The following is a 19,999-nucleotide window of genomic DNA, read 5'->3' on the forward strand; positions in this document are numbered from 1 at the left end:
AATTAAAAGTCAAGTTTAAGAATATAAATAAAGTTATTTCCAAAAGGAACCATAGAAATATTTGCATGCCTAAATTACATACTGCAAGCTTCAATCGGGCGACATGATTTGTGATTACATTTTATTGTCAGCCTACCAAAAGCAATCTGGATAGGTAAAAAAAGCAAAAATATTCATAAAATAGGTATCCAACATCTTTTTCTTCATCCTCGTTAATCCATCTTGCTCGGCATCCCCTCCCTCTCGCTAGCCATCTTTCCCGAGCTGCATGACTCGCCATCGCTCGCTCCCTCCCTCGCGCCCTCCATGACCTCGTCTTGCTCGGGCGCGCCCTCCTCGTCCCACCGCTGCCTCCATCCGGCCGAGACGCCGCGCCTCTACCACACCTCCTCGTCCTGCCGCTACCGTCCTTGCGCTCGCTTCGTCCCCTGCGCTCGCTTCGTCCCTGCTGCCCAAGCCCCTTATGTTGACAACCCTCTGACCACCTCCGACCGCGGCTCTTGCCTCAAATCAATCGCAGGTGATCCCTCGTGCTCCCCACCACTTCCCCACCGCCGGCAAACCCTCCCCTAGTTGGAATTTCACCTCCACCGCGGCGGCCAGGCCTGGGGCTACATTGCAAGGCCCAAGTTCTTTCAAGGGTGTTTAGTGCAAAATCCAAGAACCTCATTTGAATTTTACATTTCAAGATTTACCTAGGGTTTCTGTAACACCCCAGTGTTAATCGTAGTGCTAATCATGTGTTTAATCGCTAACTATGGTTAAGTGTAGCGAAAATGGCCTCTCATGCCATATTTCAATATAATGTTTTGGTGATTGATATAGACAACACAATATTTGGACTAATATGATTGTTAAGATGATCATTGTCAGGCTTTTAGGTTCAAGTGATGACAAAGAGAAAATAGGCGTAGCTAGGCCTGAAGGGCCGCACCTACGGTGGTTCCTCTTCGGTCCAAAGGACAAACATTGAAGAGACCGTAAAGAAATCCAAGTCGAAAAGATCAAGACACAGACAATTTGCTATCACCGGTTAAACCGATGATGAGCAAATTGCACTCATCGGTGCAATGAACACAGAAGCTGCGAGCTAGGGTTTGGCACCGGATTAACCGGCGTTGGGTGTTTTACACTCACCGGTGTAATGGACTTGGAGGCCGAAGAAACAGCAGGAATTTTACAGGCACCGGTTAAACTGACGATCAAGGCAAAGTGAGCGTCGGTGCAGTTGTATAGAGACTCCATTTTTCGGGGGGTTTCTGAGCTTGCACTCACCGGTTAAACCGACGATGATTTCAAGAGCGTCGGTGCAATTGATCAAGTAGCCGTTGGAGCAGTAACGGCTAGTTGCTGGGAAAATACACTCACCGGTTAAACCGGTGATGACAAAAACTGAGCGTCGGATCAACCGGCGTTAAGGTATTTCGTCAGCCTTTTTCCCAACGGCTATTTTGAAGGGTTGGGCTATATATATGCCACCCCACACCTCATTTGGGAGTGCTGGAGTTGCTGAAGCCTACTACACTTGAAGAACACCTCGAACCACCATAGAGCTTCATTGTACATCATATAGACTTAAGCACACTTGTGAGAGTGCTTAGTGCTTGGTTAGACTTAGCTCTTGAGAGAGTAAGCTTAAGTGAAAGCCTTGCTGCGGCAAGCATCTTGTATACTCGTCGTGTGACCCTCCGACTTGGTGTGGAGAGGCAATGACACTTTGTGCGGGGAAGGAGACCCCTCTTGGTGAGAAGCTCCAATAGTGAAGACAGTGCCGTTGGTGACGCTTTAAGAGAGACGGTGGCGGTGGCCTTGTCTTGGTGACTTGGCACCATTTAGCCTTTGCTTGCCGGAAGCCTTGGTGGCGAACGCAAGACGGTGATCAAGTGAAGAGACTTGGCATCACACTTGTTCTTGTTGGACAAGTGGCCGTGGACGTAGGGAGGGACTTGGTGTCCTAACCGAACCACGTTAAATCGTCTGTCTTGGTGTCTTCATGGGAATTTGCATATTCTCTCCCTTACCTCTTTACTTACCGTATTACATTTCCGCATTTACTCTATCTTGCGTGCCTTTACTTTCCTAGTTAGTTTGATTAGAATTAGCTATAGGTTGCAAGTCTTTTAGGGGTAAGTAGAGAGTAGCACAGATAAATCTTAGCCATAACTAGCATGTGTAGGAAGTGTTAGGTTTATCTCATGCAAATAGATTGAGTCCTAGGATAGAAAGCGATTAGCAACCCTATTCACCCCCTCCCCCTCTAGGGTCGGACACCCCGGTGATCCCTACATTAAGTAATGTCATTAGCTTGTTAATGACAGTTGTTAGAACTCAACCCTAGCCGAAAGTTGAGCACGTTTTTCTCCCTAATCCAAGCTCCAAATCAAATTTCTCCCAAAACAAAAGTTGCAGATCTTCTCTTCCTCTACAACTTCTATTTTGGCCAAATCTCAAGTTTCAATATGAAATTTTGAGTTTTAACTGGTCAAAGTCGAGGCAAAATCGGTCAAATGGTTTCTTGTGCGCCACTGTGCTCGTACTGCCGCCATACTGGCGACTGTGGCTGCCGGCGAGCTCCTCCACGCGTCGGCCATCACGCCCCGACCTCTGTGCAAGCTCGTGCTTATCTCCTCCCGGCGCCCAACTCCGTTTTCCCCTTCCCTTCTTCTTCTTGCTCGGGCTCACGCCGAGCCAAGCCGAGCAGAGCCCGCCGCCGGCATGAAGCGCCCCGACCCGAAGATCAAGGCTAAACCATGTATTAATTACCGAATAAGGTCTCCGGCATAATACATGTTACATCAAGTGGAGTCCAGAGTCATACAGAGCTTTATTTAACACGTACATGAGGAGTAAAGTGACAACACAAAGCTACACAGAACAACCATAGGATAACAACTAGCATAGCGACATGCCGGACTAGCTCTTCATCCATCACGGCTCCACTCGATCAGCTTGGGTGCGGACACAATCTACTCGTAGTCTTCTGGCACAAAGTCAGGATCCTCTAGAGAAAAATCAACAGGGGTGAGTACAAAAGTACTCAGCAAGCTCCACCTCGCCCTACGGGAGGGGAAATGACATGCACGACGCATATTGAGCACAATGCATTAGCAATGCAACTAATGGTATGCAACACCTTCCCAACACAACCCACAATAGATAGCTCACTAGTTGTCAGGACCACACCATAGCCTGTCCATACCGTGGACACGGACCATTCGAATGGATTATACACTCTGTAGAGGTCGTACACTGTACCCACACGCTCGGCTGCCCGAACGGACAACCGACATAGCCGACACCCAGCCGTGGTCACGCCCCAGCCCGGCCGCACAACCCTCGGGCCCTGACCCCAATGGTCTATACCCGTAAACCATCCCTGCGACCGTCAGGCTAACCAGTGGGATTAGGCTAAGTCCGGCCCATACCGGAACATGTGGTCGTACTAAAGTAAGCTAGGTGAGATGTCAAAACAACTCGGTCCTTATGGTTCACCAGGGCAGCAACCATCCCTCAACATATCAACTCGAGCCTACCACCACGATAGCACTCACCTGCCAGTCTACCACCACGGTAGCGCCGGCTCCAACATACCCAGCTGCCCTGGTCTCAGCCAGATCCCTTCGTATCCTATTCTCAGCTCTGGATATGCATGACTACTCAGATGCATGCATGAGCACACTCAATCACTCAAGTACTGGTATATGTAATCGATCCTAGACCCAGGCTACAGCAAAACGTCCTCACATGGATGCAACCGCTCACGTAGGGGTCGATGAAACTTGCCTTCGCTTTCGTACGCGTCGGCGGTGGCGGCTTCCTGCTCGCGGTACGGGTCTTCTGGCTCCTTGGCAGGCTCCTCCTCGGTCACTCCGTGATCTACGGGCGAAAACGGCACAACCGGCAAACAAACACAAGCAAGCAATAAGCTTAAATGGAGATGAAAATAGGAGGAATAAATAGTATATGATTTGAGGAGAGTTTAGGAAAAGAGTTACGTGAAAAGGAGTTGATATGAAGGAGATATTGAGTTTACAGTATTGATTGGTAGAATGATTTGGATTAAGTGTTCATGGCCTGGGGGTGTTTTGGGCCTTTAATAGTGGAGTTAATGGTCGGGGGAGCTGTCTGCCATCTCACCTTGGCGCGGAACAGCTCGAGGAAGAGGATCAATTGTTGGAGCTTCGTTTCGTGAGTGAGCTGGGCTCGGGAGGAGTGGTTCAGCTGGCGGAGCGAAGTGGCTCGGTGTGCTTGGGCTGGTGACGGGGCTCGTCACGGCCTTGCTCCTTTTATAGGCGAGGAGAGCAGCAGCGGTGTTGCGCAAGGACGGCGATGGCGAGGGCTGCGGTAGCTCGCCGTCAACGCGAATAGTGGCAGCGCTGAAGGCGCGAGCGCCGAGGCGGCAAAGCCGGCGAGGGCGCTGCAGCGGCGTGGGCGAGGTGGGGACGCAGGAGTGGGTGGCACGGCGTGGTGCTGGCTGCAGTGCACGGTCCCGTCGTGGGGCCGGCGTGTCGCGCGTGCGCGCGCGAGAGCGAGCGGGTGAGGCGGTTCGGCGGAAAAAATCTCGGCCGTCACTGTGCGTGGCGACCCTGATTTATAGCGAGGTGGGTGCTGCCTTGACGGGTCATTTCAAGGTCATTGTTGTGGGTACTCTGTGGCTTCCAGAGAATGATGAAGTTATGGCAAGGGAGGTAGGCGCTGTCATGATTGTCTGGGAATTATGGCATGGTACGGTGACTCGAGAGGTTTTTATGGAAAGAGACAAGATGATTTTTTTTGTAGGTGCAAGCATGCGTATGCTGGTTACTGGAGGGAACGAATGAACTAACGCAAGGCAAGAGTATAAAATAGTTTATCTAGTAGTTATGTAATACCTCGTATGACGTTAGTATTATTTTACGTTACTAGTTTAATTGCAACATAAGTTTTATTTTAGTGATTGTTGGAAATTGAGGTGGCCCTACTAAGTTGAGGATCTACACCAAATCACTTCAGAGTCGGTCAGCTTCTAGTTACTTAGTGTACCGGGTCCTTTTGACGGCAGGGCCGCCTTTTGCTTCCGGGAGGCAGAGCCTACCAACAGATGAAGCTGGCTTCCGGGTGGCAGAGCCAACCTTCGATGAAGCCCAGACCCTTTTGTGATCCCGGGTGGCAGAGCCAAACTTCGATGGATCACAACTTATACACTAAGTACTTAAATTTAACCGGGAGACTAACACTTATAAGACGCTTACCTTATTGAAGCAACAAAGGAACACACACCTAGCACACTCTACCTATGCTCACTTCTACCATGCCCTTGGATATGTGTGGGATGGGGTGGAGTAGTATGGCATGGCAAGGGGTGGTACCCTCCTTATATAGGCACCCATACCCTCTTGGATGAGTGACACTTGTCACACTCTAGGAAGTTCCCTACAAATATCTAAGTTCCCTATAAATATCTAATTCTAGAAAATTCTAAATTTTACCATGACAAGAAAATATCCAAGCTTCTTGTCTTCTTATGATTCTTGTGGAACATTCTAGAACTTTGTCATGGTGAACAAAATTATGCTAGGGTTTATCCTTATTTTTATAGAACCTTCTAGAAGTTTGCATTATAAATTTTCAACACTCCCCCTTAATCGTGATTAAAATTGGGATGTTACACGGCACCCCTCCGGCCAACCCTCGCCGTCCCAGCTCGATTCCGCGCGCCCCAACCTCCCTCGCCTTGCCCCGAAGCCCCGCCGCCCCTTCCCGAGCCCGTTTGAGCCGTTCCCCGGCCGAATCGGCTCTCCAATCGCCAGCCGCCATTGCAGCTCCGCCGGAGCTCCGCCCGCGCTCGATGAACTCCTACCTCCGACCGCCCTCCGTCTGATTCGAGGCCACGGTGAGCTTCCCCATGCTCTCCTCTTCCTCTTCGCCTCCTTTCCCGCTCGAATCCGGCGCCGCCTCCGCCGGGGCGCCGCCGCGCCACTGCGGCTGCCCTGCCGCCACCGCGTGCACGCCGCGGGCTGCCCCCGCGTGGGCCCCCGCAGCGCGGTCGAGCGCCCCTGCCCTGCCCTGGCCGCGGGCCTGCCTCGCCGCGCCGCCGGCCGGCCTAGCGCCGGCGGGAACGCCGGTGCCGCCGTGCCTCCGTGGCCATGGCCATGGCGCTGGCAAGCAGGGGGCTAGGCTGGGCCTCCCACTGACATATGGGGCCCAGCTGTCAGCCCCTGTTTAGGGTTTAGGGTTTTCCAAAATTATTTATTTCAGCTAGAAATTTGCAAAATGCATAACAAATCATAGAAAAATGCTAAAAATACAAACTCAATTTTGTTGGCTTAGTTAGATCCAGAACTTCAGAGAAAAATTTGTCCTGGCTTGTGTTATATAAGTTTTGCAGGTGCTATAATTTGCTTTGTGTTCGAGCTTATTTAATTTATTCTTGCTGTTTTGATGCTCTAAAAATTATGAAAAATTGGCAGTAGCTTGCTCTTCACATGGGTAGTTCCCTGTAAAATTTCCATGTATAGAAGTTTGTGTATATTGCAAATCCTTAATTGCTCGATTTATTGTGGCTAGGGGCAAAATAAATGCTTTCTTTTTGCAATAATTGTTAATAAAATTTTGCTTGCATGTGATATCAATGTATTTTCATGCTGGTAAAAGTTTGTTGTTATGCCAGGTCTGCAAGTTAAGTTTTTGTAAGTGTTTAGCTCCTAGCTGCAGTTTTCCTTTTTGTTGTTGCGAAATAAATTATTTTCTGTAGCGTATCTTTTTAATAATTGCTCGGTTTCAGTTGAACCTTTGTGTTCTTACATTAGGATCAGAATAGGGTGCTCTTGGATATGTTTTGGTTCTATTTGCTTGCTAGTAAATAAAATCTTTAATGAATCGTTACCAAGTTGTGTCTTCTTTTAATCGCATTGCATTATATCCTGAGTGCCTTGCATCGTTTTAACTAGTGCATGGCATCCTTTTTCATACGTGTAGATGTTTCCATCTACGAGCTGGTTGCTGAGCTGGTCCAGGAGCCGCAAGCCGGAGAGCAGCAGGAGGACGCAGTCGAACCCGCTCCCGAAGAAGTCGCTAATCCCGCTGATCTACAAGGCAAGCCCCGGAGCATAATCCTAAATTCAGTATTCAATGTTTATTTAAGTAATTGTGCATTTACGTTCTAAGAGTTGTATGGAACCCTAGTATGCATGTTCTCCCTAGGTACCTGTGAGTATATCCTAGTATACAGCCGTCGTTAGAAATGCTTTGCTAAGTAGGATCTCGGTAGAAGTCGAGTAGTGATTCCTGTCACTCGCGAGATTTAAGATCCGGTTTCTTATGGCAAGTGGCTTGGAAATGAATCAATAAGGAAAGAGAAATGGAGACCGGGCGGAGATGAGTTGGTTCTGGATATGAAATGGAGGGAGGTAGCCTCCGCCTGTGTCGTTTGAGGACTGTGCCGTTGTTGGCATTGTTGATCGAGAATTGAATAGTACTAACCACATGCCGGAAGTAGGAGGTAGTCGAAACCGGTAAGCTGTGTAACGATTACATCGATAGTTCGAATCCGACCTGCTACGATGGGCATGGGAGTTGGCGGGTGTTGGATAGGATGCCGCCTTCGGGTTCTCTGGGAGTTCACCGTGAGGGGCCCATCACCTGAGTTTTAGCAGGCGTGATTCAGATGTCGTGGTAATGATGGAAACAGTTGACGCGCGTGGCCCGACGGGGCTTAGATGTGTCGTGTTGGTTAGGTCCACCTTGCAAGGTTAAATCGGATCGATTCGCCGTGACTCGCGGATATGAGAGCCTTGGTCACTATGTCACATCGTAGTAAAGAAGTGGAATGAGAACGGAATGAAAATGTTTGGTTTGTGTGTTAGTGAAGGATAATCTGATCCACCATGTGTGTTCTAGATACTTAAGCGAATTTAGTTAATACTCGCTATACTAAATGGAGCTAAAATATTGAAAGTAAGGATTCACTGCTAGCAGCCTTTCAGCAAAAGAACTCCAGAGTCAAAAAGCCTGCATGTCTAGGAGTCGGCTAAGTATATACTATAGTTGGGTAAGTCTTGCTGAGTATTAGTATACTCAAGATTGTTGTTGTAACACATCTGAGCAAGTTGTGTCCCCGCTAACTTCGAGGAGGTCTGTGCGTCCTGAATTGGACAACTGCTTTCTCCTGGGTGGACCGTCGAGTGGGCCCCATCTTCCCCGTGAAGTTTGGGCAGGTTGGCATCACATCAGTGGGCAGGATGTGGAGCTCACCTTGTATCGTCGTTCGTAGTTACCATATTGTATTTTGAACTCTGTTTTAATTTCCGTTGCATTGAACTCTGTAGTTTGTATTCAAAAGCTTTATGTAAAATCCGTGTTGTAAATTAATTTGAGAATCTGGGTATGATTGTATCACCTGTGCTTGTCTTCGTGCGAGACTTCTAGTGCAAATATGATCATAGAGTACAATAGTTTAATCGGGAATTACCTGACGGATTGTCGGATTACACCGTTTTAAATGCGTGGTAACTTGATTATTCATTAAGATAATAATTAGCGTACTTAAGCCGATTTAATTTGGGCAGATCTGTTTCCCCACCATTTAGGAGACTATTTTTTTTTACAGTGTTGGGAAAACTCCAAATTTGACTAGAAGGGTAGCTATTCTCTTGGAGTGGTCGTGTTTAAATCTTTAGGGGTAAAAACTTTGAAACGAAATCTTGCTATTTCGGAATACTAAATAAAATCTATTTACAAAACTTTTTGCACGGATGGATTATAAATCACGAGCTGAATCTAATGAGCATAATTAATCCATGATTAGTAAATGATTACTGCAGTATCACTGTTGCAAAATATGGATTAAGTATGCTCATTAGATTCGTCTCGCGATTTACAACCCGTCCGTGCAGAAAATTTTATAAATAGATTTTATTTAATACTACATGCATATTCCAAACATTCGATGTTATATTTTTTAATGTAAATTTTATGGATCTAATCAGGGCTGGCAAGTTATGCTCTTTTAGTATTTTTTTATCAGTTTAACTACCCAGCCTAACGCAAAGCCTTAGTTGAACTAGTCAACGAAGTATAGAGCAAAACAATGGATCACCTACTTCTATGAAAATACACATGCCCTTTTAAACTTTGCCTATAATCATATATGCAATATTACAGCATAGATGGAATATGGTGACACGATCCAAACAGACATCTAATTACCCAATTCATCAAACATATGATGATCTACCATGAGCTACGGTTGACGGTTCTATCTTCTATGGAACTATACAAGAACAGCCTGTATACTGATTACTGGCATCCATAAACTAAGCGAAGATAAAACTCCACAAAAAAGTATCTATGATACTGCTTCTGATTCACTTTACATTGAAGAGCATCCTCAAAACGTTGCGCATCTTTGGCCGGGCATCTGGAGAGAAGGCAACGCAGGAGAGAGCAATGTTCAGGATTGACAACATCTGGCTGTGAACAGCAATTGAAGCTCCTGATATCCTGGCGTCAAGAATCTGGTCCCTTTGATCAGGCCTTGCTGAAAGACCTAGAGCCCACTTGGCTAATTCAACGCCATCACTGACAGAAGGTTTTCCTGTCAACAGCTCCAGTAAAATGACTCCAAAGCTATAAACATTGCCAGCCATCGTTAGCCTCATAGTATATGCATACTCTGCAACAATGATTCAGTAAAATTGAGGGTTAGTACAGTACAATGGGTTTCACCGTTTTTTGAAATTATTAAACTAAACCTTCAAGCTTACACAGAAAATAGATCCAAGAATCTAGTTCCATTCTATAGTCGATCTAAGCCATAATCCTTACACTCCTGGGCAAGAGAACATATTCTACTTGGGCAACAGAGTCTGCCACAGGGAAAGCTGTGTAACTAGATTACAAGAATAAAAGAGGAAACTACGCATTGAATAAGCTCCAAGAAGCAACATTAGTGCTTTCAGCTTGGACAGTATTCCTGTCTAACTGAGGAGTACAATTGCCACCTAAACAGGCAGTCAAGCAACTTATTGGATCATTTTGCCACCAAAACCAAGCATGTAATTGAAATTTGTTCTTGAGGCACAGGAAGAAGATATGCTTAAATCATATAGTCAAACGACATTACTGCAGTGGAAGAATAACAGAAGAGTATAGCACGTTGATAGATACTCAACAAGAAAGAATGGCAGAAAAATACTCAATTCTCAACAGTTGCAGCTTAGGTTAAATTCAGGTGTGAAAATGCCTCACCTGGTGGAATATAACCAACTGTACCAGCAATGGTCGAAAAGCTTCCAGTACTCCTGGAAGGATCAATAATTTTGTAGAGCTCGATATCTCCAATCTGAGGCTCATTTGTTGACTTCAAGTGGATGGTCCTTGTTGACAGATCAAGAAGCAAAACTGGCTGAGTACATCCATGGAGAAATGTCAGCCCTTGGGCCACCCCCAAAGCAATGCTATACCGTGAAGGCCAGTCTATAACATCTGACTTTTCACCATGGAGTAAATCTGACACTGTGCCCTTGTATGCATGCTCATAGATTAGGTAGGCAGAATCTACAGTTAAGATGTAGGCCAACGGAACCATGACATTGGAATTTGTCAGTTTCCCTAATACCTCAATTTCACGAGCAAACTTCTCCTGGTTCCCAATTTGGAAAATCTTGTCACTTGAGTTAAGCTTCTTGACAGAGTATGTTGAGCCATTAGGCATTACAGCTTTGTAGTAGGTGCAGAATCTGGTCTTCAAAAAGATGTTCTGGTGATTGCAGACTGCTTCCATTGCTTTCATGAACTCGATTGCAGAGGTGTGGATGCTATTCATAGTTATGAGGTGCCCATCGATTATCTGAGATACAGATTCCCCAGTTGATAATCCTTCATCTTCGACACGATAAATTCTCTTTGATAACGACATCATAGTGATAACAGCAAGCACACATAATCCAACAAGTGCACCAGCGATAGTGAAAATGATGATGACAACATTGTGCATTTTTCTCTTACCAGTAGTACGAGTGTCATTATTGCTTACCGTACCATTTACAAGATCAGGATTCCCATCAATACCAATTTCCACATCTTGACGGAATCTAGGAACATACCCAGAAAGATTATTATAAGAAAGCACCAGCTGTGTCAAGCTTTGCATGTTCCCCAGTGAAGATGGCACCATACCAGACAGTTTGTTGTATGAAAGATCAAGAATTTCTAATTCACTTAAATAGCCAAGATCTGAAGGAATAGATCCACTAAGATAGTTGTGACTAAGATTAAGAGAAGTGCTTAAAGTAGTAGGCATTGTTGGGATGGTACCAGTCAGAGCATTATACCCCAGATTAAGCTCAATTAGAGACTTAGATGAGCTGATTGAAATTGGAATGCCACTGCTGATATTGTTGCCATGCAAATCCAAGGTGGAAAGCTTCTGAAGCTCGAAAACTCTGCTTGGTATCTGCCCAGTGAATGAATTCTGACTAAGATTCAATGTGATCAGGCTTGCAGAAAATGTATTCGGGATATGTCCGTTGAGAGAGTTGTTTTGAAGCTTCAGAACCACTAGCTCTTCAAGGTTACTGATTCCATCAGGCAATGGACCCTGTAACTGATTTGAAGCCAAACTTAACAAAGACAAGTGTTTGCATTTAGCAAGTTGTGAAGGTATACTTCCCATCAACTGATTGTTATCCAACTCAAGATAAGCCAAGCTCATGCCATCACAAATGGAGTTTGGTATGTTCCCACCAAGCTTGTTTCCACCAAGCCTCAACCGGAAGAGGTTTCGAGATAAGCTGTTGGGAATACTCCCTTCAAGCATGTTACTGGTAAGATCAACAGTCTGCAACCCAGGATGAGAGAGGAAATCTGATGGCATACTCCCACTAAGATTGTTATAACTCAAATCCAACATTCTGACATGCTTGGTAATCCAGGTAGGGATCGAACCAGAGAATAAGTTCCGGTTAGCTGCAAACCGAGTCAGCCTTGTCACATTCAGACTCACTGGTATTTTGCCACTCAAAGTATTTCCAGAAAGGAGCAAAGTCTGTAGCTTGGGGAGACTCTTGAACTCATCTGGGACGGCACCACTCAGATCATTCTGGCTGAGATCCAGCAACGTGAGATTTCCATAACCAAACAAAGCTTGAGGAATTGAACCACTGAATTGATTACCAGATAGCACCAACTCAGCCAAAGAGCCGGCCATACTGAGAGGAATATCACCATTCAATTTATTAGAGCTAAGATTCATGCTCCTCAATCTGGGAAAAGAACCCAAATATGCGCCCAAATTTTCACTAGGAAAAAGATTATAGGACAAATCAAGAACCTCCAACTGTGGAAAACCCGACAAATCACTGAGCTTTTGAGATAACTTGTTACTGCTCAGATTAAGGGACAGCAGTCGTTCCTTCATGCGGCAAGAAGAGGTGGAGAATAGGCCCCCCAAATCGGTAAAGGAATTTCTTGAGAGGTCAAGGGACTGCAAGGTGTAAATACGGCATATGGAGGCAAAGATGGAGTGGTTGGAGATGTTGTAGTTGGACAAAGTGATGTTGGTCACCTCCAAGGAAGAACCGGACCCAGAACGCGTGCAGGCAACTCCAGTCCAGTTGCATACAGATGTGCTGGAGTTCCACCTGTTGGTACCCACGACGCTCGAGAGATTTATCAAGATGCCCAGCGCCTCCTCCAGTGTAAGGGGAGGCAGGGCATCGGCGGCGGCAGCCATGGGCGCATGGTGAAACAAGAACAAGAAGAAAAGTAGTACAAGCATCAAGAAGCCGCCATGACTGGCACAGGGACAATACCTCCTCTCCACCATAGCCACGAGATCGAACTTTCTTGCCTTCCGCTTGACTCTTCCCCTCCCCTTCACTGGTATCACTGGCTCTTGCAGGAAAGGAATAATGAGATTTTTCGTCTCTCTCTAGGTTCAGCGGTCCTGGGCGAGCTCCGGCTCCGCCATGGCCTCTTCTGTGTTTGTTCTTGAGAGAGAACTGACGCTGTGATTTCTTATAATTTTTCTTGATGTTTTTCTGGTGCCCCTTCTATTGGGTTTGGGTTGGGTCCAGCGTTGACTGACTGACGTACACCGCCGTCTACTCTCATAGGAGAGCGACCAAAAGCTGTTAAAAACCCTCGAGGCAGGGCTGGTCCATGGGGCCTGCACGGAATGGAATGAAATTTGAGGACAACTCGGCAAGGCCGTGTTTGGTTATCAAAATCAAAATTCCAAATTTTTTTCCGGCATCTGTATGGAGACTTAAATCTAGACGAAATAAAAAACGCATTGCGACTGTTGTTTATAAATGGCGAGACGAATCTAACGAACCTAATTAGACTGTAATTAGATGCTAAATTGCTACAGTAAATAACCTCTAATGACATATTAATTAGGCTCATTAGATTCGTCTCACGATTTACAGACGAGTTCTGTAATTATTTTTGTGATTAGTCTATATTTAGTACTTCAAATATAGAAAGATGTCTTTTCAAAATTTTTACAGCCTGCAACCAAACACGGCCAAAGTTTGCAGGTTTGGAAAGGGTTCATCTTGAGTTCCCCTCCTACTTTAGAGTCGCCGATGCGTGGGACCGAATCCACGCATCAGTGACTAGGGGCAATGTCAAGGGAGTCTCATCCGGTTTGGAGAATGTCACCCTTTACAATTCTCATTTTTTTTCATGCCAAAGATGTCTTATCTTTTAGTTGTGTGATTTATCTTTACTAATTATGAGTGATACTATTGCATAATTTCTTCCAAGTTATCTATGTGGACAACGTAAAAATTGAGCACAAATTTTATCAAATTCAGTTTGGATTTCCTAAAGCGGCTCTCAAGGTTTCGCGAAAAATAATGATAGAGCAGCTTCATTATTCCACTAAAAATGTAGCAGCTTTAATGCTCCGCTAAACTTGAGCAGTTTTAAAGCTTTGCTAATAATAGGGCGGCTTTAACATTCTACTAGAAACTGACCAGGTCTAAAGTTTCAATAAAAGGTTAGAGCAGCTTTTGAACTGTGTTAAAAATAGAGTAGCTTCAAAGTTCGCTAAAAACTGAGCAGTTCTGAAGTTTCACTAGGAAAAAAAGGCTGATTAAATGTTTCAAAACAATGAAGATAATTTAAACCTCCATGCTAAACAACACAAGATCGGTGCATGACGATGGGCATGGAAGTTGCCATTCGAAGTGGAGCAAGAAACATTATTCCTGAGCACTTGATCAGAAGAATATGGCTGCCATTTTTATGAAAGGGTATTTCACTCTGGCCTCACAGTATCTCAAATGAACCGTGTGCCACAGAGAAACATTTGTACTCGTTATTTTCTTCTCAATTCATGACTAAAACAGTGGTCTGAATCTATCAAGAGCGAGATAAACTCCGTTTGAAATGTTGCAATTTCTCCCGGCTCGTGTGAAAATGTTTTGTGTACAACTGCAAATCGACCTTGCGTTTTCACTTGCAGTCTCCAGATGCCGGGTCAAAGAAGCTGGTGCTCTGGCTCAGCTACAACCAGGAACCTCTTAATTCTGAAAAGGACTACTCCCTCTGTTCTGAAATGTACGTCATTTTAGAGTTTTTAGAATAGATTATGGTTGTACGTCATTTTAGAGTTTTTAGAACAAATTATGGTTGTGTAGAAAAGACTCTTTTACCCCTAATTATTAAACATTGGGAATGTGCTAATTAAACTAGCATGTCTTTTTCTATGCACCTCCCCCACATATACCTCCCCCTACATGATTGCATGTACATCTTTCTATTGGGAAAGACCCGAAAACAACGCACAGTTAAAATAGTTGAGTTCACTCTCAACCTAAAACGACATACATTTGAGGATAAATTTCAAACCTTAAAATTACATACATTTTAAGACGGAAGGAGTAGTCCTAAGCTAAAACTGTGATCACTGGATCCAGGTAGGAAACGTGAACGGGATTGCTGACACAAACGCAGGAATTGAAAAGGTTAGTCCAAAGCAAACCGTGGACCAACCCTGAAAAATGGGGACGCGTTGGAAATGCCAAAGAAGCTTGACCGAGACCTAGAGTGCCTCTGCCTTTGGCTCACCTGAAAAACATTCTAGGGTAGGGAGAAGAAATTGTAGCTAGGGGCATTATTGTCAAATTGAGCACTGGCCACATACTATAAAAAAGACTATGCATTTGTTAAAAACTGGAATTTGCAAGCTACGGCCTTCGGGGAATTTGCAAGTAAAAAGAGGAAAGGAGAGGGAAAGGGAGAGAATACGGCTATTGCTAGCTGTTGATGTCATTTTCTCACTCAGTAGCCAGTCCACACACTTGATGAGGAGACTTTGAACGGAGACTTCACCATTCTCTCACACGGCCACACGGGTTTGCAGGATTCTCCACCGTACCTAAAATGTGTTAAAACATGGTTTTGTTTTTTGCAGTGGAGCTTCTTTGCGGATGATGGTGTACGTGCCTCCCGATGTGACCATGTCCAATCCAAAGAACGTTGCAAGTAAAAATCTGGCAGCAATTTTGGAGTTTTCGCTCTCACCAAACCAAAAGAAAATATTTGTATTCAGTTTATTAAGATTAAAATAAAAGTAGGGAATGCTACTGAAAGCAACTTTCAGATCTGCGTTCAACGTTATCATATCGTGACTGACACTGCCTCCAAAAAATTAGCAGGATGGCCGTACCGACTGGGCAGTATAATCAACAGCAAAGACGAAAGCAAGGCTGCAAACTTTTCTTATTTTTTATTTGTAGTTCTTGCCTTTGCTTTTGCATCAGAGAGAGACATACAAGCCGTGTTTGACGGAGAGAAGCCGGAGAAAAAGCCATCTTTTGTACGTGTAACTGTACTTAACTATGCATGCTTTAAAAATTCAAAATGGAAACATATAAAAAGTGAATTCCCAATAATTTACTAAACTTACAACAGACTATGAGACCTAGACATAAGCCTCTGAAAGTTCGTAATGTTATCAGCAGATCATACGAACATTGTAAAATTTGAAAAGAAAAATGTCAAAAGCTCCCTATAGAATCCAAGACCTTGTAGATAGATTTGATAGTATCTATTTCACAGAAGATATCTCACCTTCTGAACCTCAAAACCCCATTCTTCCAAACATTCAGTGTTCAATGTCCAAGAAAGTTAGGAAGACAAGTGGTGTATAGGACTTACTCCCTCCCTCCCAGAATATTAGTCACTCTAGAAAATTTCAAACAAATTAGTGGGGGAGTAAAACGACCATGCAACCCCTACCCGTGAGGGGATCCCGCGCGCCCCGCAATCAACCAGCCAATGCTATCATTTATCCCAGGTAAATTTCACATCGATATGTATCCCAGGTAAATTTCACATCGATATGTAGTACTCCTAAACTGCACTTGGTTTTTGTTAATGTCGTGTCATACCCATACCCAGACTAACATTTGAACCTGTTGCATGCATGTGACATCCATCCATGAAGCAATGAGCTTATGAGCATATCAATTTTGAAGAAGATGACCATCATCTACAATCAAGGTAATTAATCATCAAAACTGTTTAGTTTCCCATGAATCTGTTTTCTACCATTCACCTGAAATAATCTGCTGTTGCAGAATCTGTTTATGGGTTCCAAGACCTGGAGGATGATATCCACGACTATGGTGTATTCTGAACAAATTGATATAGCATTTGATCAAGAGGAATTGCCAGACTCAGGGGAAGAAGTCCATGAGAACCATCCATATCAGAGAAATAGGATGAAAGATTTAAAAGATAGAGAAAGGCAAGACATATACGTAAGCAATAACGGCAAATTAAAAAAGAATAGCACATCTGTGATTGCTTATAGGTTCAACGTCAGTAGGTGTACAGTTTCAACGTGCATGGCAAAGGGCCATGGAATGCCGTGCAATTGGTGTGCCAGTTGATGTTAGGTCCAAGAAACCAAATAACTCTGGTAGGAAAAGGATAAGTGTGGAACTGTCAGAGGTTGCTAGAATTCCATTACATAAGAGGACCACTATTAGGTCCTTAGCAGAAGAACTGGGTATTAAGAAAAGCACATTGTATAGATGGTTTAGAGGAGAGCTAAGACGGCACTCCAGCTCGCTCAAACCTTATTTGAAGGAAGCGAACAAGAATGTGAAGTTGAGGTGGTGTCTCTCTATGTTAGACCACCCAATGATCCAAAATTCATTGAAATGAAATAAATCCATTCAGATGAGAAGTGGTTCAATGCTTCAAAGAAGAGGGAGACATATTACTTTTTACCTGATGAAGAAGACCCACATAGGACAGTGCAAAACAAGAATTCAATTGAGAAGGTTATGCTTTATTCAGGAGTTGCTAAGCCTAGGTTTGATGCATCTAGTAATTGTACTTTCGATGGCAAACTCAGCGTTTGGCCTTTTGTAAGAAAGGTAGCATACTAATTTACTTTTGGTTTATTCAAGTATCATCCATTTTTTAAACTAACTTGTATCATGTACTACCAGGAACCAGCAAAAAGGAGAAGTGGCAATAGACCAAGAGGGACACTTGCGACCAAGACCATGAAGGTGGGTAGAGGCACTATGAAATCTTATATGATAACTAAACTACTACCAGCTATTAAAGCTAAATGGCCTAAAGAGGATGCAAATAAGACCATATGGATTCAACAAGATAATGCACCGTCGCATGTACCACCCAATGATGCAAAGTTTACTGCTGCAGTTCGTGAAACAGGCCTAGACATACATAATGAATCAGCCTCCAAATTCCCCAGATATGAACTGCCTAGATCTAGGCTTCTTTGCATCTCTTCAATCAATGACAGATAGGAGGGTATCTAGGAATATTGATGAGCTCATAAAGAATGTGCAGTTTGAATTTGATGAACATAGGCCAGAAATTCTTTACAGAGTCTTCCTCACACTACAGGGATGCATGACTGAAGTAACGAAAGCAAGAGGTAATAAGTACAGGATCCCTCACATGAGAAAGGAAAAGTTGGAGGCACTCGGCATGCTACCAAAAGCATTGAGTTGTGACAGGGAACTGTATGAGAGCTGCATTGAGTTCTTGGCAGCACAATCTTAGCATTATTTTGGTAGTTGCTCAGTTGGAATAAACCATTCTGTATTAAGACCATATTGTAGTTGCTACTACTCCAGTTTTTAAATAAATATCCCTGCTGATTACAGCACACAATGACCAATTCGTGTTGCACACTATCATTTCACTTTATGATAAACTAAAATCAATGATCTGACCTCTTTACAACCTTGCCATAAACAGGGATCAAGGTGCAGAGCATGTCAGTTACCAAGACTTTGAGGTTGTGATCATCCTCATCCAACAATTCAGAGTTGATGATATCATACAACATAATATAATGTGACATTAACATAATTAAAAGATCCATCAGACACATCAGGCAGATCTATTTAGATGTAGCGAGATCTTGCAACGGATCTGGTCTAATTAAACCGGTAATATTTATCAGCCTCACCATAGGTAGCCGGGGATCTTGATGCGGAGGAAGAGCATGGCCATGGCGTAGGCGATGACGACGGCTACTGCGCCGGCGCCGCCGAAGGAGACGCGGAGGCTCCGGGGCCTGGTGCAGTCGACGGCGAGGTCGAGGAGGATGATGCCGACGCCGCCAAGGAGGAACATGAATCCGGAGGAGAGTCCCTCGATGATGTACTGGCCGTTGACGCGGCCCGGGAGGAAGACGACGGGGCGGACGGCGCCGGTGGCGGGGTCCTGGACGCTGCCGATGCCGGGGGGCTCGACGATGACGTCGTACACGAGGCCGGAGACGACGGCGAAGTAGGTGAGGAGGATGAGGGAGAAGACGGTCATGGGGGAGGGGAGCGCCAGGTTGGACGGCAGCCTCAGGCGGGTGCGCGGCGGCCGGAGGAAGGAGAAGGGCAGCACTCGGAGGACGTGGAAGAGGGGGTCGATGGAGTCGAAGTCGGATCCGTGGGTCTGGGCGGCCACTGCCGCGGCGGCGCCGCCGCCTGCGTGGTCCGATCTGGGGGCCATCACGCGTCGCGGCGAGCAGGGGGGGCGTGGTCCGATCCGATCTGGTTGGGAGGTGTTGGGGACGTCGCACGGAAGATGGTTAAGCACGGCCCATCTCGGCCTATCAATCCCGCAACACACGAATCCATAATTATGTGGCCCATCGCACAAACGTCAGAGACAGCAAGCATGCACAAGTTGACAATTTCATCAGCAAGTGCAGGAGCTCACGAATTGATTCTGAGAAAACTAATTTGGTGTATACTTTTATTTTTTTACCATAATCTTTGTAATACTATATCCAACATTTTGGTAAACTAATCCAACATTTTTGAAAAACTAATTCAACACTTTGATAAACCTAATTAAACATTTTTCATTTATTTTTCATAAAAAATGTTGAAATTGTATATTAGAATTGTTGAAACGACATATTAAAAATGTTTAAACATTGAAACAAAAAATTTGGTCAAAATGTGGTCGATTGATTGTATTAGAATATTTCGATAGCTAATATATAAGAAGCATGTGTATATGTTTGATGTATATTTGGTTTGGTGTAGAAAAATTGGGTATTCCTAGAAATACCTAGGCATCAATATGGCTCCGCCACTGCTCTGGCTTCACATTATCTCAAATGAACCAGGTGCCACATTCTACACAAACCAAGAGAAACATTTGTACTCGTTATTTTCTTCTCAATGCATGACTAAAACAGTGGTCTGAATCCATCAAGAGCGAGAAAAACTCCGTTTGAAATGTTGCAATTTCACCCAGCTCGTGTGAAAAATGTTTTGTCTACAACTGCAAATGGACTTTGGGTTTTCACTTGCAGTCTCCAGATCAGTGACGGAGGGCAGCCAAAAAATTAGGTATGGCGGGATAGATAAACGCTAAGAAATTGAGAGAGAAAAATATGACTTTGTTTAGATTGAAAACAAGTTCGTATCCATTGAATTATTTTGGCCAAGATATGGCAGCTGCCACTCCTTGCCACATGGGGTCCTCCGCCACTGCTCCAGATGCCGGG

At 44.6% G+C, this 19,999-nt stretch overlaps 2 protein-coding genes across 2 annotated transcripts; both read right to left on the bottom strand.

Moving 5' to 3' along the window:
• Nucleotides 1–9,097: 9,097 nt before the first annotated feature.
• Nucleotides 9,098–13,008, bottom strand: LOC120696877 (LRR receptor-like serine/threonine-protein kinase RGI1). Its single transcript, XM_039979900.1, has 2 exons — nt 10,228–13,008; nt 9,098–9,652 (listed from the first exon to the last, which is right to left on the bottom strand). Exons 1-2 carry the CDS (start codon nt 12,803–12,805, stop codon nt 9,345–9,347), a joined length of 2,886 nt encoding a protein of 961 aa, XP_039835834.1. The 5' UTR covers nt 12,806–13,008; the 3' UTR covers nt 9,098–9,344.
• A 5,129-nt stretch (nt 13,009–18,137) lies between these two features.
• Nucleotides 18,138–19,080, bottom strand: LOC120696878 (oligosaccharyltransferase complex subunit ostc-like). Its single transcript, XM_039979901.1, has one exon. It carries the CDS (start codon nt 18,988–18,990, stop codon nt 18,448–18,450), a length of 543 nt encoding a protein of 180 aa, XP_039835835.1. The 5' UTR covers nt 18,991–19,080; the 3' UTR covers nt 18,138–18,447.
• Nucleotides 19,081–19,999: the final 919 nt, after the last annotated feature.

Source organism: Panicum virgatum, chromosome 3K, assembly GCF_016808335.1.
Source record: "Panicum virgatum strain AP13 chromosome 3K, P.virgatum_v5, whole genome shotgun sequence".
Lineage (NCBI taxonomy): Eukaryota > Viridiplantae > Streptophyta > Magnoliopsida > Poales > Poaceae > Panicum > Panicum virgatum.